The sequence below is a fragment of the Coregonus lavaretus genome, assembly GCF_964263955.1.
Source record: "Coregonus lavaretus genome assembly, chromosome: 14".
Lineage (NCBI taxonomy): Eukaryota > Metazoa > Chordata > Actinopteri > Salmoniformes > Salmonidae > Coregonus > Coregonus lavaretus.
In genome coordinates, this window is record NC_140001.1 from 42,839,830 (window position 1) to 42,859,583 (window position 19,754).

Genomic DNA, 19,754 nt, shown 5'->3' on the forward strand with positions numbered 1-19,754 from the left:
GGTCATAGCACTATCTCTGCTGCATCCCTAGTTATAAATGATGTGGTTAACTGTATGGATAAAAGGCAACATTGTGCTGCCCTCTTCAATGACCTGTCAAAGGCCTTCGATGCTGTTGATCACTCATTGCTAATTCAGAGGCTTTCCTCAATTGGCCTAGACTTGGCTCCATGTAACTGGTTTAGAAATTACATAACAAATACAACTCAATTTGTATCTACTGATGGTGTTAAATACAGTTTTCTGGACATAACGAAAGGTGTCCCGTAGGGGTTAATTCTGGGTCGTGTACCTTTTACTGTTTACATAACAATATTGACAATTGTAACCTGGACGTGAATGCAGATGATACTGTTGTTTATGCTATTGCACCCACGGTTGACCAGACTCTATCTGAACTACAGTCTACCTTCATTGTATTACAGAAAATCTATATTGACCTTAAAATACACTAAACAAAAATGTTAAATGCAAGAAGCAAAAATATCAACGATTTTACTGAGTTACAGCTCACATGAGGAAATCAGTCAATTGAAATAAATGAATTAGCCTCTAATATATGGATTTCACAGAACTGGGAATACAGATATGCATCTGTTGGTCACAGATACCTTTAAAAAAAAAAGTAGGGACGTGGATCAGAAAACCAGTCAGTATCTGGTGTGACCCCCATTTGCCTCATGCAGCGCAACATCTCCTTCGCATAGTGTTGATCAGGCTGTTGATTGTGGCCTGTGGAATGTTGTCCTACTCCTCTTAAATGGCTGTGTGAAGTTGCTGGATATTGGCGGAAACTGGAACACACTGTCGTACACGTCGATCTAGAGCATCCTAAACATGCTCAATGGGTGACATGTCTGGTGAGTATGCAGGCCATGGAAGAACTGAGTCATTTTCAGGTTCCAGGAATTGTGTATAGATCCTTGCGACATGGGGCTGTGGATTATCATACTCAAACATGAGGTGATGGCGGCGGATGAATGTCACGACAATGGGCCTCGGGAGCTCGTCCCGGTATCTCTGTGCATTCACATTGCCATACCATAACTCCACCGCCACCATGGGGCACTCTGTTCACAACGTTGACATCAACTAACCGCTTGCCCACAAGATGCCATACAAACTGTCTGCCATTTGCCAGAACAGTTGAAACCGGTATTCAACCATGAAGAGCACACTTCTCCAGCGTGCCAGTGGCCATCGAAGGTGAACATTTGCCCACTAAAGTCGGTTATGACGCTCGAAGATAGCGTATCTTATAACATTGATGTCCGGGAGGGCTCTCGCCTGGGTGAGAGCAGTGTGGGAGCAACAATCCACCGTTTGCCTCAGTCTGGAGGAGTCCGTGGCGGAGGTTAGGAAGGTGTTCGATTCTCCATTGTCCGGGAGAGAGGCTGCTCAGAAGCTATTCCAACTGCGTCAAAACTCCCGTAGTGTGGCAGACTACACAGTAGATTTTCGCACGTTGGCTGCTGAGAGTGCCTGGAACCCAGAATCTCTTTTCGACACGTTCCTTCACGGATTATCAGAGGAGGTTAAAGACGAGCTCGCAGCCCAGGAGCTTCCCATGGACCTCGACTCCCTCATCGCCTTGACCTTACGGATCGTTGGGTGTCTACGGGAACATAGGAGGGAGAGGAGGTCTGTTCCCGGTCACACTCGCTCGTCCACTGCTCCCACCTCGCCTCCGAGGAATCCCGGAAGTTCCCAACATCCACCTTATCGAGAGAATCACCCGAGTGTGTCACCCGAGTGCCCACAGGAATCACCAAGGGCGGTCGACTCGCCTCCTCCAGAGCCCAAGCTACTGGGAAGGGCTAGAATGTCTCCGGCTGAACGTTTACGCAGATTGAGCACCAGGAGCTGTCTGAATTGCGGGACTACAGGACATTATATTTCCACCTGTCCATTAAAAAGACCAGGCTCATCAGTGGGTACGAGTACTCTGGTGCGGCGTATGGGGATTTTCCAATCTCCCATTAGTCGGACCCCTCTCCATGCCACCCTGTTGTGGGGTGACCAGGCCAAATCTCTCAGGGTGTTCATTAACTCTGGGGCCGACGAGAGCTTTATCGACGCTACCTTGGTGTCGGAGCTGGCAATCTCCACTCAACCCCTCTCTATTCCCATGGACGTCAGAGCGCTGGATGGGTGCTCTGTTGGCAGAGTCACCCGCAATACGGTTCCTATCAACCTACGAGTATCAGGATATCACAGTGAGTGTATGCAGTTCCTGCATACCATGTACCCGTGGTTTTGGGGTATTCATGGCTCCAGAAGCACAATCCCCTGACCGACTGGGCTACTGGTTCTATTGTGCGTTGGAGTCCGTTCTGCCATGCACATTGTCTTAAGTCGGCACAGCCTGCCCCGGGACGTCTTCCTGCTGAGTACCTGGACCTCCGGGAGGTCTTCAATAAGGCCCGCGCTATGTCTCTCCCTCCGCATCGACCCTACGACTGCGCTATTGACCTTCTCCCGGGCACTACACCACCCCGGGGGAAGCTTTACTCCCTGTTGGGTTCGGAGACCAAGGCTATGGAGGAGTACATTGAGGACTCTCGCTGCAGGGAGTATTCGTCTATCTGCCTCTCCCACCGGTGCAGGGTTCTTCCTTGTGGAGAAGAAGGACAAAACCCTGCACCCGTGTATCGACTACCAGGGCCTTAATGACATCATGGTTAAAAAAAGTTACCCTCTTCCACTTATCTCCTCAGCTTTTGAACCTCTTCAGGGAGTGACCATCGTCTCAAAGTTGGACCTTCGGAGCGCCTAACATCTGGTTCAGATACGGGAAGTAGACGAGTGGAAGATGGCTAGCGGGCACTATGAGTACTTGGTTATGCCACTCGGACTGACCAACGCTCCCGCTGTGTTCCAGGCCCTGGTCAGCGATGTGCTCCGAGACATGCTGAACCGGTTCGTGTTTGTCTACCTCAACAACATCCTTGTCTTTTCCCGTTCAGCTCAAGAGCACATCCTCCAAGTCCGACAGGTCCTTCAGCGTATCCTGGAGAACCAGCTTTTCGTTAACTCCTCACCGTCAAGATGGCTTTGGAGGTGTGGAGGCACTGGTTGGAGGGGGCGGAACACCCATTCTTAGTGTGGACTGACCATAAAAACCTGGAATATCTCCTCACCGCCAAGCGCCTCAACTCTAGGCAGGCTCGTTGGGCCTTGTTAGTCACCCGTTTCAATTTCACTCTCTCCTACCGCCCGGGGTCCAAGAATATAAAGCCTGACGCACTCTCACATTTGTATAGCACTGTTGCTACTCCGTCTGACCCCAAGACCATCCTCCCTACCTCCTGTCTAGCGGCTGCACTTGTCTGGGGTATAGAGAGCCTGGTCCGTAAGGGGGTCCGGCTAACCGGATGTTTGCCCGTTCCCCAGTCCTGGAATGGGCACATTCCTCGAGACTGACCTGCCATCCAGGCTCCCGTTGGACCCTGGCTTTCATCCAACAATGCTTTTGGTGGCCTTCCATGGTTCCTGATGTCTCCGCATTCGTCGCCGCCTGCACTGTGTGTGCCCAAAATAAGACTCCGCGGCAAGCTCCGGCTGGCCTTCTTCAACCACTCCTCACCACCCCTGGTCCCATATATCCCTGGACTTTTTTACTGGTCTTCCTCCGTCAGATGGCAACACCACTATCCTGACGGTGGTGGATAGGTTTTCTAAAGCCTCCCATTTTATTCCCCTTCCCAAATTACCCTCAGCCAAGGAGACGGCTCAACTCATGGTGCGGCACGTCTTCCGGATCCATGGACTTCCGGTCGACATGGTCTCCAATCATGGTCCTCAGTTCTCGTCCCGGTTCTGGAAGGCGTTCTGTACTCTCATTGGGTAATCGGCCAGCCTGTCCTCTGGTTTTCACCCCCAATCTAACGGCCAGTCGGAGCGAGCCAATCAGGACCTGGAGACGGCTATTCGTTGCCTCGTCTCCGCCAACCCCACCACCTGGAGCCAGCAACTCGTGTGGGTGGAATACGCCCGTAAGACCCTTCCCTGTTCGGCCACTGGTCTCTCGCTCTTCGAGTGTTCCTTGGGATATCAGCCCCCGCTCTTCCCTGAGCAAGAGGAAGAAGTCAGCATACCCTCTGCCCAGATGTTCATCCGCCGCTGTCTCCGTACCTGGAACAGAGCCCGGGCCACTCTTCTGAAGACCACATCCAGGTATCGGCTCGGGCAGAGGGTATGGCTTTCCACTTGGGACCTGCCCCTCCGGGTGAAGTCCTGTAAACCTTCCCCCCGTTTTATCGGCCCTTTCCCCATCTCGAAAATCCTTAGCCCCTCTACTGTTCGTCTTCTGTTGCCCCACACCCTCCATATAATCACACTTTCATGTGTCTATGAATAAACTTCTGTCTCACAGCCCTTTGTCTCCTGCAAACTAGAAACCATATAACCTGAGGCTGCATTTATTGTAGCTGGGGATTTTAACAAAGTGAATTTGAGAAAAAGGCTGTCTAAATTCTATCAGCATATTGACTGTAGCACTCGCGCTGGAAAAACACTGGACTATTGTTACACTAATTTCCGCGATGCATACAATACCCTCCCCGCCCTCCTTTCGGCAAATCTGACCACGACTCCATTTTGCTCCTCCCTTCCTATAGTCAGAAACTCAAACAGGAAGCACCCGTGCTTTGGACTATTGAACGCTGGTCTGACCAATCGGAATCCACGCTTCAAGATTGTTTTGATCACGCGAACTGGGATATGTTCCGGGTAGCTTCTGAGAATAATATAGATGTATACGCTGATTATGTGAGTGGGTTTATAAGGAAGTGTATAGGAGATGTCGTACCCACTGTGGCTATTAAAACCTACCCTAACCAGAAACTGTGGATAGATGGCAGCGTTCGCGAAAAACTGAAAGCACGAACCACCGCATTTAACCATGGCAAGGTGACGGGGAATATGGCAGAATACAAACAGAGTGGTCGTTCACTCCACAAGGCAATCAAACAGGCAAAACGTCAATATCGAAATGGAGTCGCAATTCAACGGCTCAGACACGAGACGTGTGTGGCAAGGTTTACAGACAATCACGGACTACAATAGGAAAACCAGCCACGTCGCGGACACCGAAGTCTTGCTGCCAGACAAGCTAAACAAGTTCTTTGCCCGCTTTGAGGATAACACAGTGCCACCGACGCGGCCAGCTACCAAGGACTGTGGGCTCTCCTTCTCCGTGACTGACGTGAGTAAGACATTTAAACGTGTTAACCCTCGCAAGACTGCCGGCCCAGACGACATTCCTAGCCGCGTCCTCAGAGCATGCGCAGACCAGCTGGCTGGTGTGTTTACGGACATATTCAATCTCTCGCTATCCCAGTCTGCTGTCCCCACATGCTTCAAGATGGCCACCATTGGTCCTGTACCCAAGAAAGCAAAGGTAACTGAACTAAATGACTATCGCCGCATAGCACTCACTTTTGTCATCAGGAAGTGCTTTGAGAGAATAGTCAAGGATCATATCACCGCCACCTTACCTGTCACCCTAGACCCACTTCAATTTGCTTACCGCCTCAATAGGTCCACAGACGATGCAATCGCCATCACACTGCACACTGCCCTATCCCATCTGGACAAGAGGATTACCTACGTAAGAATGCTGTTCATTGACTATAGCTCAGCATTCAACACCATAGTACCCTCCAAGCGCATCATTAAGCTTGAGGCCCTGGGTCTCAACCCCGCCCTGTCTAATTGGGTCCTGACGGGCCGCCCCCAGGTGGTGAAGGTAGGAAACAACATATCCACTTCGCTGATCCTCAACACTGTGGCCCCACAAGGGTGCGTGCTCAGCCCCCTCCTGTACTCCCTGTTCACCCATGACTGTGCAGCCATGCACGCCTCCAACTCAATCATCAAGGTTGCAGATGACACAACAGTAGTAGGCTTGATTACCAACAACGATGAGACAGCCTACAGGGAGGAGATGAGGGCTCTCGGAGTGTGGTGTCAGGAAAATAACCTCTCACTCAACGTCAACAAAACAAAGGAGATGATTGTGGACTTCAGGAAACAGCAGAGGGAGTACCCCCCTGTCCACATCGACGGGACCGCAGTGGAGAAGGTGGAAAGTTCCTCAGCGTATATATCACTGACAAACTGAAATGGTCCACGCACACAGACAGTGTGGTGAAGAAGGCGCAACAGCGTCTCTTCAACCTCAGAAGGCTGAAGAAATTTGGCCTGTCACCTAAAACCCTCACAAACTTTACAGATGCACAATTGAGAGGGCTCTCCAGAGGGTGGTGCGGTCTGCACAACACATCACCGGGGGCAAACTACCTGCCCTACAGGATACCTACAGCACCCGATGTCACAGGAAGGCCAAAAAGATAATCAAGGACAACTACCACCCAAGCCACTGCCTGTTCACCCCGCGAGGTCAGTACAGGTACATCAAAGCTGGGACCGAGAGACTGAAAAACTGCTTCTATCTCAAGGCCATCAGACTGTTAAACAGCCATCACTGGCACAGAGAGGCTGCTGCAGGCTGCTGCCTACATACAGACTTGAAAATCACTGGCCACTTTAATAAATGGAACACTAGTCGCTTTAATAATGCCATTTTAATAATGTTTATATATCTTGCATTACCCATCTCATATGTATGTACTGTATTCTATACTATCTATTGCATCTTAGCCTATGCCACTCTGATAATGACATTGCTCATCCATATATTTATACATTCTTATTCCATTTCTTTACTTAGATTTATGTGTATTAGGTTTTTGTTGTGGAACTGTTAGATATTACTTGCTAGATATTGCTGCACTGTCAGAACTAGAAGCACAAGCATTTCGCTACACTTGCAATAACATCTGCTAACCATGTGTATGTGACCAATACATTTGATTTGATTTGTTTCATTTTGTATTGATATTTTGATGTGTGTATTTTCTGTAATTTCTGTAATTCAGGGCTCATCTCTTAAAGATACTTTGGTCTCAGTATTACTCCCTGATAAAATAAAGGTTAATTAAAAATACTTTATTCAATATGTCTGTTGACAAAAGAAGCAACTAGGCAGTGTATTTCATCTTATATTTTCTCTATATTTGCTAGTAGAGTGAGAGGAAGAGAGAGAGAGAGAGAGAGAGAGAGAGAGACAAAGATATATTCCGAAACTACTCACTGTCTGGACAACCCTGTTGGCATCCACTCTAGGAATGTTGATTTATCACATGCTCAGTCTATAGGGAGTTGAATCTCATCATCCAAACAAAATGTGATTATTTTGTTATTCACGTTTTTCTGCCAGCTTTTCTAATTGTAACCAGTCACAGCAGCACTGAATGGGTTTCCTGTGCTGTGCTGTGCGTGTGTGTGTGTGTGTGTGTGTGTGTGTGTGTGTGTGTGTGTGTGTGTGTGTGTGTGTGTGTGTGTGTGTGCTCTGTTGCATCTTGTGTGTGTATGTGTGCACGTGTGAGCCTGTGCCGCTGTGCGTGTGTGTGACTCCAGGTTCAATTAGCTGTTCATCTCGTTTCTGTCCCAGGGAACTTCTGCATCAGTAACCACCACACAGTGAAGATCTCTCACAAGACCTGACCAGCGATACATAATCAGATGCTGTCATTCACACTTAAGCATGCATTCTGTCATGGTCAGATAAGCCAAAATGTGACGCATTTTAATTGTTTTACAGTACATTGATATACATATTCTCACACCGAAAAGCAGTACAATATACCAACAGTTTCAGTCAATCTGTCAAAGCTCAACCATGCAGCCAAATGCTGTCTGTCTCAAACTGGGACTTGAGAGTGGGTTGAGCCGTTCTTCCTCTATCTGCACTCATAACTACAGTATAATTGTGTTCCCTTTAAAAACAAGCTATAAATATACTGTAGCTGATCCATAAACCTCAATCAGGTGACAAGGGTAAGCCAGCCAGACAACACAACTCTGAGTGAAGCCCTACAATAGGAGATTTCTGTCACAATGTGAGCATTTCTCTATCATTGAGATGATTAATCCACTGGGTTTCTATACACCCTTAAAAATAAAGATGCAAGTTGGAACCAAATAAGGTTATTGAGAGTGATGCCATAGGGGAAACATTGGCATCCATAAATAAATACAAAACCAGACATGTTTCGGACCTCCAGGACCGGAATTGAATAGCCCTGCTGTAGGGTTTTAAGCATTATTTGCATATTTCCCAGGGTGCCTTTCGAGTGAATTTTTGAGATACCAGTACCACTGTTTGCTAGTGACAGAGACATTTATTCATGTTTAGTCCTGTGGCCTTCACCAAGAGAGATCCTAAGTAAATATGTTGTCATTAAAATTAAATTAAGACAATACAATACATATTTAATAAGGCCTTCTATTGAGAGCCTAGTTTTACCATAATACAGTGGCCTGAAACTCATAGTTTACAGGCCACATCAGGCCTGCAAGTCATATTATGCTGGCTTGCAAAGTGATGTGTAATTCATATTGGAATCCAGCCAGAGTGGGGATATCCAACATTTGCATGCAGAATGACTGCCAGGGTTGGGAAGACAACAATATGAGACTACCTTAAATATCTAAACTGGAACAACAATTTCAGTAATGGGTGCAATAAGTCCAAGTAAAAAGATGAGTTTAAAAGAATGTCTGTTAATTATATTTGAGTAGCATCAGAGGAATGAATCAATGTACATGCAAAAACATAGATATTGAAACAAACAATTCTTCAAATTAACCTACAGTCATGGTCAAAAGTTTTGAGAATGACACAAGTATTGGTCTTCACAAAGTTCGCCGCTTCAGTGTTATGAAATATTTTTGTCAGATGTCACTATGGTATACTGAAGTATAATTACAAGCATTCCATAAGTGTCAAAGGCTTTTATTGACAATTACATTAAGTTTATGCAAAGAGTCAATATTTGCAGTGTTGACCCTTCTTTTTCAAGACCTCTGCAATCCGCCCTGGCATGCTGTCAATTAACTTTTGGGCCATATCCTGACTGATGGCAGCCCATTCTTGCATAATCAATGCTTGGAGTTTGTCAGAATTTGTGGGGTTTTGTTTGTCCACCCGCCTCTTGAGGATCGACCACAAGTTCTCAATGGGATTAAGGTCTGGGGAGTTTCCTGGCCATGGACCCAAAATGTCGATGTTTTGTTCCCCGAGCCATTTAGTTATCACTTTTGCCTTATGGCAAGGTGCTCCATCATGCTGGAAAAGGCATTGGTCGTCACCAAACTGTTCTTGGATGGTTGGGAGAAGTTGCTCTCGGAGGATGTGTTGGTACCATTCTTTATTCATGGCTGTGTTCATAGGCAAAATTGTGAGTGAGCCCACTCCCTTGGCTGAGAAGCAACCCAACACATGAATGGTCTCAGGATGCTTTACTGTTGGCATGACACAGGACTGATGGTAGCGCTCACCTTGTCTTCTCCGGACAAGGTGTTTTCGGATGCCCCAAACAATCGGAAAGGGGATTCATCAGAGAAAATGACTTTACCCCAGTCCTCAGCAGTCCAATCCCTGTACCTTTTGCAGAATATCAGTCTGTCCCTGATGTTTTTCCTGGAGAGAAGTGGCTTCTTTGCTGCCCTTCTAGACACCAGGCCATCCTCCAAAAGTCTTCGCCTCACTGTACGTGTAGATCAGGGGTGTCAAACTAATTTTAGCTCAGGGGCCACATGGAGGAAAATCTATTCCCAAGTGGGCCGGACCGGTAAAATCATGGTATATATAACTTAAAAACAACAACTTCAGATTGTTTTCTTTGTTTTAATACTATCAACATAAAACATAATGCTGGAGCCTGAGGACAGTGTGTCCAAAATAGTAAAAGCACAACATCACTATTAATCATAAAACACCTCAAGTTTATTTGAAAATTCTAAAGAAAAAGAACACGCAAACACACAATGCCTCAGTGATTCACAGAAGTATATCACAGATCACAGAACTATATCAGGGTGTCTCATGCAGCACTTTAAGTGGGGTTGCATAGTTTATTTGACTCCTGATACCTGGCATCTTTTAGCTTTCACCAGCGCATCAATATCAGGCGTCACATCCTGAGTGGCAGCCAACTTCAGGATGTGATTCAAGTGCTTGTGCGTGAGCCTTGAGCGCAGCTTTGTTTTATTTATGCTCATTACAGAGAACTTGCTCACAAAGATATGTGGTTCCAAACATGCACAACAGTTTTGCAGCGAGGGCTGTCAAGTTGGGGTAACCTGGCAAGAGATTCTGATCAAATGTGTCCAAGCCAGCTGCGGCAAATTTGCCCTTCAAATCCGAGTCACACTGCAAGTATATTATTTCAAGTTGGATGCTGACGGGCAGATCAGAGGGATTCACGGTTAATGGCGAACAAAAAACGTTGAAGTCTTTCTCCAGTTCACCAAAAATCTGAAAGCGTTGCTCAAACTCCCTTAACAGTCCCGTTATTTTATCTTTGAACCGCTTCATGTCTGCCACATGTTGGGTCGCGCACACATTTTTCAGACAGGGGAAGTGAGCTGCATCACCACCGGCGAGTTGCGTCTCCCACAATGACAGCTTCAACTTGAAAGAACGTATGCTGTCATAATACTGCGTGGCAACTTTGTTGCACCCTTGCAGCTGTTTGTTCAAGTTATTCAGGTGCTCTGTAACATCCACCATAAATGCAAGGTCCTGCATCCATTCTGCGGAATGAAATTCTAACACTGGTTTGCCCTTTTCTTCCATGAACTGTTCAATTTCTTCTCATAAATCAAAGAAACGCCTCAGCACAGCACCTCGGCTTAACCATCTTACCTCAGTGTGGTATGGCAGGCCATAGATGTGGTCTTTCTCTCTGAGAAGGCTGTCAAACTGACGTTGATTCAGGCTTCTGGATCGGATGAAATTAACAGTTTGGATGACCACCTTCATGACATTATCCATCTTTAATGACTTGCAACACAAAGCCTCCTGGTGCAAAATACAGTGAAAAGTCCAAAAATCACGTCCTCCATTTGTAGATTGCACTTTCTCTCTGAACTTTGTCACAACGCCTGCTTTTTTCCCGATCATTGAGGGCGCACCATCTGTAGCCAGGCTGACAGCGCGGGACCAGTCCACTCCGACCCTGTCCAGCGCGCTGACGAGTGCAGTGAAAATATCAGCTGCTGTCGTTGTATCTGTCATCAGCACCAACTCCACGAACTCCTCGGTGACGGTCAATGTGTCATCAACTCTGCGGATGAAAATGGCCAGTTGTGCAACATCTGTAATGTCCGTGCTTTCATCAATTGCAACCAAAAACGCAATAAATTACTTTACTTTTTGCTTCAACTGGCTGTCCAAATCCACTGAAAGATAAGAAATCCTGTCTGCAACTGTTTTTCTTGTCAGGCTGATATTTGCAAAAGCCTGGTGCTTTTCAGGGCACACAATCTCCGCTGCCTTCATCATGCATGTTTTTACAAATTCACCCTCACTAAATGGTTTTGAAGCCACTGCGATTTCATTAGCAATGAGGTAGCTAGCTTTCCCTGCAGCGCCACTGATGTCTCGGCTGTGAGTAAACACAGACTGCTGTTTCTTCAGACCTGCCAACAGTTCATTCACCTTCTCTCTTCTCCGCTGTCCTTGAAAGTTGTCATATTTGTCGGCATGAAGACTCACATAGTGGCGACGAAGGTTATATTCTTTCAGCACTGCAACATGCTGTGAACACACCAAACATACAGCTTTCCCATTCAATTCCGTGAATAAATAGAAGGATGACAATTTTTCTTGGAACACTCTGCACTCTGCGTCCACTTTTCTCTTTTTTGACAGAGACATATTGGGGCAATGAGGGTGCCAAAGCACATAATGTTAAAAGTAGAAGCCGTAATAAATATCGCGGGCAAAACAAAGTAGCTCATCCGGACAGGCTGCACTTGCTTGACCTATTTGCTCTGCCCCGGTATAAACAGTTTGCTTGCTTAACACAATTGCTTCTGCGCCATCCAGTGGACACAATTGGAACAGCAGTTTCTTTTATTGAAAAATTGCAGCTAATTTTTATACTTTACAAAATCATCTCGCGGGCCGGATTAAACCCGTTTGCGGGCCTGATCCGGCCCGCGGGCCGGACGTTTGACACCCCTGGTGTAGATGCACTCACACCTGCCTGCTGCCATTCCTGCGCAAGCTCTGCACTGGTGGTGCCCAGATCCCGCAGCTGAATCAACTTTAGGAGACGGTCCTGGCGCTTGCTGGACTTTCTTGGGCGCCCTGACGCCTTCTTCACAACAATTGAACCTCCCTCCTTGAAGTTCTTGATGATCCGATATATGTTTGATTTAGGTGCAATCTTACTAGCAGCAATATCCTTGCCTGTGAAGCCCTTTTTGTGCAAAGCAATGATGACGGTACGTGTTTCCTTGCAGGTAACCATGGTTAACAGAGGAAGAACAATGATTTCAAGCACCACCCTCCTTTTAAAGCTTCCAGTCTGTTATTCTAACTCAATCAGCATGACAGAGTGATCTCCAGCCTTGTCCTCGTCAACACTCTCACCTGTGTTAACGCGAGAATCACTGACATGATGGCAGCTGGTCCTTTTGTGGCAGGGCTGAAATGCAGTGAAAATGTTTTTGGGGGATTAAGTTCATTTTCATGGCAAAGAGGGACTTTGCAATTAATTGCAATTCATCTGATCTCTCTTCATGACATTCTGGAGTATATGCAAATTGCCATCATCAAAACTGAGGCAGCAGACTTTGTGAAAATTAGTATTTGTGTCATTCTCAAAACTTTTGACCACGACTGTACAATAGAGCATGCTGAGAAAATTTGATAATGAAGGCATGGTTATGTATCAACTCTGGTTATTAACACCAACACTGGGGTTATTTTACCCCACTGAGTGTTAATTGAACTATTTAGAGTTTTAATTTAACTCTTGAATAAACACAAAAAATGTACACTGACAAATCAACACTAGTTAACGCTGGTGAATGTATGTATGTAAATGTTATGTTGCCTATTGTTTTTGTCTATGTATGTTTTTTGTTTATTGTGCAAAAAAGTGAAATAAAATATATTTTTTAAAACACTGGCCAATTTACTATGTGCTATGAAAATGACACATCTACAGGCTTCCATACATTTCAAGAACCTTTTAGAATTCTGAGGAACCATAGATGCCACATCAAGAACCCCACACAGAACTCAAAGGTTCTTTATCGGGCAAGAGTTCTCCAGAAACTTTAAAGGGAAGATTGCAGAATTAGTTTGCTGTTAAACATTCTGATTGGTTTCATCTTTCCAACCAAAAGTCCCAATACGACATATCACTTTACATTTGTATTCTGGGAGTAATTTTATCAGAATTTGACCTAAGTCATGTCGGAAAACCGTTCAGAAAAGTGACGTCAAGAGAAGAACACACGAGTGAATACACAGCAGGAGTGAAGCCGCTGTCCCCATTAGACGGTAAAGACCCACATCATAGCAAGTCCTCATTGTTTTTGAAAACACATTTTGGCACTCTGAATAAAGCCAACTAATCATTTGACCATATCCTTTGATTTCATTATTCTGTATCAGCAAAAAATAATATCACTTATACAATGTGCAGGCTTTTAGCATAGCCCCTTTTACACCCCTGCTGGCTTACCCCTACTAGCTAACCCCTAGCAACCTTGAAACACATCACTTATTAGCAGTTCAGCACATCAGCATTTCTCGTACTGTTACACAAAATCAAGATAAACCTTTACCATTATAGTATACATTAAATGTCAATAAGCAAACTGGCTAAAACTCTCTCGTTGGCCAATGTTAGCTATAGCTAGCCACATGCTAACCTGAGTGCTAACGTTACTAACGTTACTAGCAGCAGTAACAGTAAATCCAGGTATAATGGCTACCACAAACATTGGCTACCATGATATTCTGCAAGTTATACCGGCCAATAAAGATCAGGCAGTTCAGCAAAAATAAAGACATACTGTACCTTGAAATAAACAATGACATTAATTCATTCATTTCTACAAAATGTGCAGTGTTGATGGAGTTGTGTAGCTTGCTTGCTAGCTAGATAGCTTTAGTACATCCCCAAACACCATGCTAGATCCGAGTGGGCCAGTTCACTGTGCATGGCCCAGTGCACTTAGATAGCTGGCTAACTTAGTTTTTTTTTATAATCTACTAGCCACATAACATGGCAAAACTCTTTGGGCATTTTAGTACCTACTTACCTGATTCGCCTCCATCACCAAAGACACCAGCAGGCTGTTCCTGTCTTGACGTCAAAGCCACAAAGTATTGTTGGTATATGAGTTTTGATAAATGTACTGAACAAAAATATAAGCGCAACATGCAAAGTGTTGGTCCCACTTTTCATGAGCTGAAATAAAAGATTCCAGAATTTCTTTATATATTTTTTGGGTACTTCAAGGGGTCTTAAAATTCAAAATCAAATAGCAAAATGATCTTGGTATGACCTTCTTAAACAATTCCATATAGCTTAGTAGAACCCCCTCCCCCCGTTAAGAGCTAAGGAAGAACCATTTAAGAACCTTCATTGTTTTTGTGGATAATAAAGGGGGAAGTGTTGTAGTGTATAATGTCTATGACTCAGTATTAAGCCAGACAGCCGATCACAACACTGAATAAAGTCCTACAACTGTAACTGACTGACCCTGTATATAGTATGCTTGCTTACTTTCTCCAGTTCATATTTCTTATTTTTATTTATCTTGTGTTTTGTGCTACCTTATGATATTTTTAGTATTATATTGTTATTGATTCCTGCATTGTTGGGTTTAGAGCTTGTAAGATAGGCATTTCACTCTACTTGTGCACTTGACATTAAAACAATTTGAAACCTCATACAATAGGTGATTTCTACCACTACAATGTGAGATTTCAGTCACAATGTAAGCATGAGTGCTCTGTCTCATTGAGAGGATTCCTCTACAGGGTTTCTATGTAATACAGATTATGTGTCTACCAGGGGTTTACATTTCAAGTGCTGTTTATATGGATACAGACATTATTGCTATTGGGAAACGTGTGCCGGGGTGCATAAATACATGAACACTGATTTCTAACCCTTTTGTTGGAGAGATAGTAGCAATGTTTGTTTTCATTTTAGAGTACTGCCTTCTTACCAGAACGAGTACTGGTCAGTCACTGATTAGCAAATCCACAATAAAGCACTATTACACACCAATAAACAAAATATGTGGACTCATAGTGGGGAGGCTTGTAGCACTGTCTTTTGAATCTGTGGACATCCCACTCCTCTCACAATTCCCCTTTCACCTGCAAACACAACCGGCTTTAACCACACAAAATTATCCCACTGATTGATGATAAAAAATCTATTGATTAATTGATAACTTCATAATTGATTAAATTAGAAAGTTGAGGTAGAAAAGCAACTAAACATATGTGAATGACAATCTACAGTGGGCAGTTGTCTAAACGGAGTCACACATTGTCATCACGGTGAGGCGAGGGACTGCTTGAAATGCAGACGCTCTAAGCGGCGCTGTCTGTGGTGCTTAATCTGATAACGCTGATAGCGACTCCGTCTGAATGAACTCACACCGTTCGCTGGCCATTACTTACATTAAGAGCCACAACAATTAGACTATAGTGAATTCAATTGCCTGACCCTTACACTTTTTCAAACATTGAAAGAGCCATGATTATATACTGACTAGGCAACAGAATACCCGCAGAGCTGGTAATCGAACCAGAGCTGGTTACAGAACAGGTAAAGTCTCATCCTCACCTTCCACCTCGTCCTCTGGCAGGTTGACCGGGGCTCGGTAGGCGAGCATGTCCGGGATAGTGCAGATGCCCCGGTACATCAAATTGGAGGTGATTGGATGCATGATAGGCATGGCTGCGGTGACGGTCTGGGGCTGCCACCTGTGCCCTGGTCTTCATATGAGTGGTTCTTCAGAGAGTCGTTCACAACTTTACTTTCAAAGAGGGTGCGGGGGTCATGGATAGGAAGGAACCGCTGTGGCCACAGGATCGAGAGGCAGGAGAGAGGAGAAGATCCGTGAATTCCTCCCCCGTTCTTTGGTAAATTAACACTAAGAAGCCTAATAGATTATTATTATTTTTATAAACGTGACGTTGTCACAGTATCTCCTTTTTATTTATCTGGATACTCGACAGTTATTTGTTACACACATTGCGAGATTGATCTAGCCTAGGTTGAGGCAAGTAATTGTCAAATTTTGAAAAATGCCTAAATTGCCACACTTATAATGGCTATTAGCTGAACAAAACTAAACACATCACGGCCACTCCATCTGCTGAGAAACACTGCCAGTGAGCATTCAGCGCAACATGCAAATAAAAAATACCAGCGGTTTATCTCACTGCGGTAGAAGAGAGACAGACAAAGACAATGAGACAATTCAACTATGCTTAATCCGTTGTTTCTGTCCAGTAGTTCATGCAGAGAGATAATATGAATTCAGCCACTTGTTGGATCTCTTGGATGTGAGTTATTTTCTTGGTGCACACTCTGTGCCTTTATCTTTCCATTGAGCACTCAGTGATTAAATCCAGGTGAAAAACACAAATTAAAGACTGACAGCGTAAGAATCAGAAGTCCAAATGTACCTTAACTCAAAACACCAAAATGCATGCCCCCCGAATTGTTAGAACATTCACAAAAAAAGACTATGCGTTCAGTGCGCGGGCACACTCGCTCGCCCTTATTTGGTCATTGGCACGGGGGCGCCTTTCCATCTCCAATTCACTCTTTGTTCCGCACAGGTAAGGGACTCTTGTGAACGGCAGCCATGGACCCTGTGTATAGTCAGCTCTCTCACACACGCGCACACACACACTCCATACCCTGACTCCACTATGTGTGCATCTTTCTCACTGCGTTCATTCTGTATTCCACACAGCACGCGCACTAAATCCCGTTCTTACCTGCCCGTAGGGACACACGTGCTCCCCTAGTACCACATAAACAACGAGAGCTGTGATTAATTACAACTAGGCACAATAGCATACCGAGAATTTATCCCCTGGCGTCTCTCCTAATATAAATTAATACCTTTTACCTTTTATATCTGAAACCTTAAATTGCACACCAAATGTTAAACATTGAACAGCCATGTGTGCCATTGAGGTTGTTGACCAGAAACCACTGAAGGTGATGCCAACAAATACACTACATAACCAAAAGTATGTGGACACCTGGTCGTCGAACATCTCATTCCAAAATCATGGGCATTACTATGGAGTTGGTCCCCCCTTTGCTGCTATAACAGCCTCCACTCTTCTGGGAAGGCTTTCCAATAGATATTGGAACATTGCTTCCATTCAGCCACAAGAGCATTAGTGAGGTCGGGCACTGATGTTGGGCAATTAGGCCTGGCTCGCAGTTGGAGTTCCAATTCATCCCAAAGGTGTTCGATGGGGTAGAGGTTAGGGCTCTCTGCACGCCAGTCAAGTTCTTCCACACCGATCTCAACAAACCATTTCTGTATGGAACTCGCTTTGTGCACGGGGACATTGTCATGCTGAAAGAGGAAAGGGCCTTCCCCAAACTGTTGCCACGAAGTTGGAAGCACAGAATCGTCTAGAATGTCATTGTATGCTGTAGCGTTAAGATTTCCCTTCACTGGAACTAAGGGGCCTAGCCCGAAACCATGAAAAACAGCCCAAGACCATTATTCCACCTCCGCCAAACTTTACAGTTGGCACTATGCATTGGGGCAGGTAGTGTTCTCCTGGCATGCGCCAAACCCAGATTCGTCTGTCGGACAGCCAGATGGTGAAGCGTGATTCATCACTCCAGAGAACACATTTCCACTGCTTCAGAGTCCAATGGCGGCAAGCTTTACCACACTCCAGCTGACGCTTGGCATTGCGCATGGTGATCTTAGGCTTGTGTGCGGCTGCTCGGCCATGGAAACCCATTTCATGACACTCCCGACGAACAGTTCTTATGCTGACGTTGCAGTTTGGAAATCGGTAGTGAGTGTTGCAACAGAGGACAGACGATCTTTACACGGCTGAGTCGTTGTTGCTCATAGACATTTCCGCTTCACAATAACAGCACTTACAGTTGACCGGGGCAGCGCTAGCAGGGTAGAAATTGTACAAACTGACTTGTTGGAAAGGTGGCATCCTATGACGGTGCCACGTTGAAAGTTACTGAGCCCTTCAGTAAGGTCATTCTACTGCCAATTTTTGTCTATGGAGATTGCATGGCTGTGTGCTCGATTTTATACACCTGTCAGCAACGGATGTGGCTGAAATAGCCGAATCCACTCATTTGAAGGGGTGTCCACATACTTTTGTAATAATATGGCATAATAGGGCAGGCACTGGCATTTAAAGTAATTGAAGTCACAAGTGTATTTCATTAAGTTATAAAAAAGGGATAGTTCACCCAAATTCCTAAATAAAATTGTGGTTTCCTTACCCTGTAAGCGTTCTAAGGACAACATATGACAGCAATCCATGCTTTGGTTTAGTTTTTATGGCACTGTTTCCAAATTTGTCGCCACTAACCATTTGGACATGATGTGCGAAAAAATGCTAATATCAATACAATGGCTTGAATTAGATTTGTGCCACAAATGCTAAAATGTTAGCATTTGGAAACAGTGGCAGGGAAATAAAACCAAAGCATGGATTGCTCTCATACGTTGTCCATAGCTTGCTTGTTGAGGATTATAGGCTTGAGGTGGCTTCCTTGATCACGCAGGTCGCCAGCCTACGTAAGAAACTGGGGAAAAAGCAGAGTGGAATGTTTACCTTTTCTACGCCAGTCGCTGGACAGCATTTACGCTTGTTGGATGCATCTCCGCCTTGTCGTTTGTCGTTATCCAACTGGCCGGTGTTGTCCGGAGCTCCCCCATCTGATAGAGTCGAAGGAGCACAGCAAGAGGAGCAATCAATGATGGTCGCATGTCACGAGCCATGGAAGCTAAAGACAGCGGCCTCCCGTAAAGCAGTCTACACTCCCAACGAGAGGCCCGGAGCTGATACAAACAACTAATAGTTTCGCCGTCCTGGAGCCTGATCTTCCTGCACCATCGTTGCTGGGGGTACCTGTGTCTGCGGCCGTAGTGCCTACTCCTACGATTTCGAAGTCGACTTCGGCAACCTTCCGTACCTGCTCTGGATCGAGCGGGGCTTCTCCATCTGTCGGAGGCCTGCACCAGGCGCCAGGAGCAACAGGCTCAAGTTATCCTGCCTCTCGCCCGTCCAAAAAGGGTTCTCCGAATCCTGTCAAGCGTGGGAGTGGGTGGATTTCCTTGTCCTTCTCGCCACCTGTGATTTTGGGCAGCTCCATGGTAAGAAATGTGACCATTTCTGGTGCAAAAACAATGTCCTAACCCGGAGCTCGAGTAAATTACATTACTAAGCTGCTCCTGAATGTACTACGTCAGGACATGGAAATCGAGTCAATCGTAGTCCATGTGGGTTTTAATGACATTATGAAGGCCAGCTCTGAACAGTTGAAATTGGATTTTAAAGAGCTGATTGACTCTCTGCTAGACACTAATAAAAGACCCATCATATCTGGCCCTGTGCCCTCTCTGAATCGTGGCATTGAACGTTTTAGCAGGATTCTTCACAACTGGCTACGTGATTATTGCAGCTCAATGGGTGTAACTTTTGTTGAGAATTTCGTTACCTTTTGGAAACAAAATACATTTTATAAGGAAGATGGGATCCACCCATATCATTTAAGTTCCTGGATCATTTCACAGCATTATGAGGCTGCATTGAGACAATGACTTACAGTGCCTTGCAAAACTAT

The 19,754-nt window shown here is 45.2% G+C and overlaps 1 protein-coding gene across 1 annotated transcript in view; it reads right to left on the reverse strand.

Annotated features, from left to right (window-relative positions):
• The window catches only part of LOC311141216 (calcium-binding protein 7-like), a gene marked incomplete at both ends in the record, with an annotated part of 60,979 nt that extends 45,130 nt beyond the window's left edge, over positions 1–15,849 (reverse strand). Inside the window, one exon of the mRNA XM_084176475.1 lies at positions 15,738–15,849. Coding sequence (XP_084032601.1) covers positions 15,738–15,849 — 112 coding nt within the window. The remainder of the gene's footprint in view (positions 1–15,737) is intronic.
• Between the last annotated feature and the right edge of the window lie 3,905 nt (positions 15,850–19,754).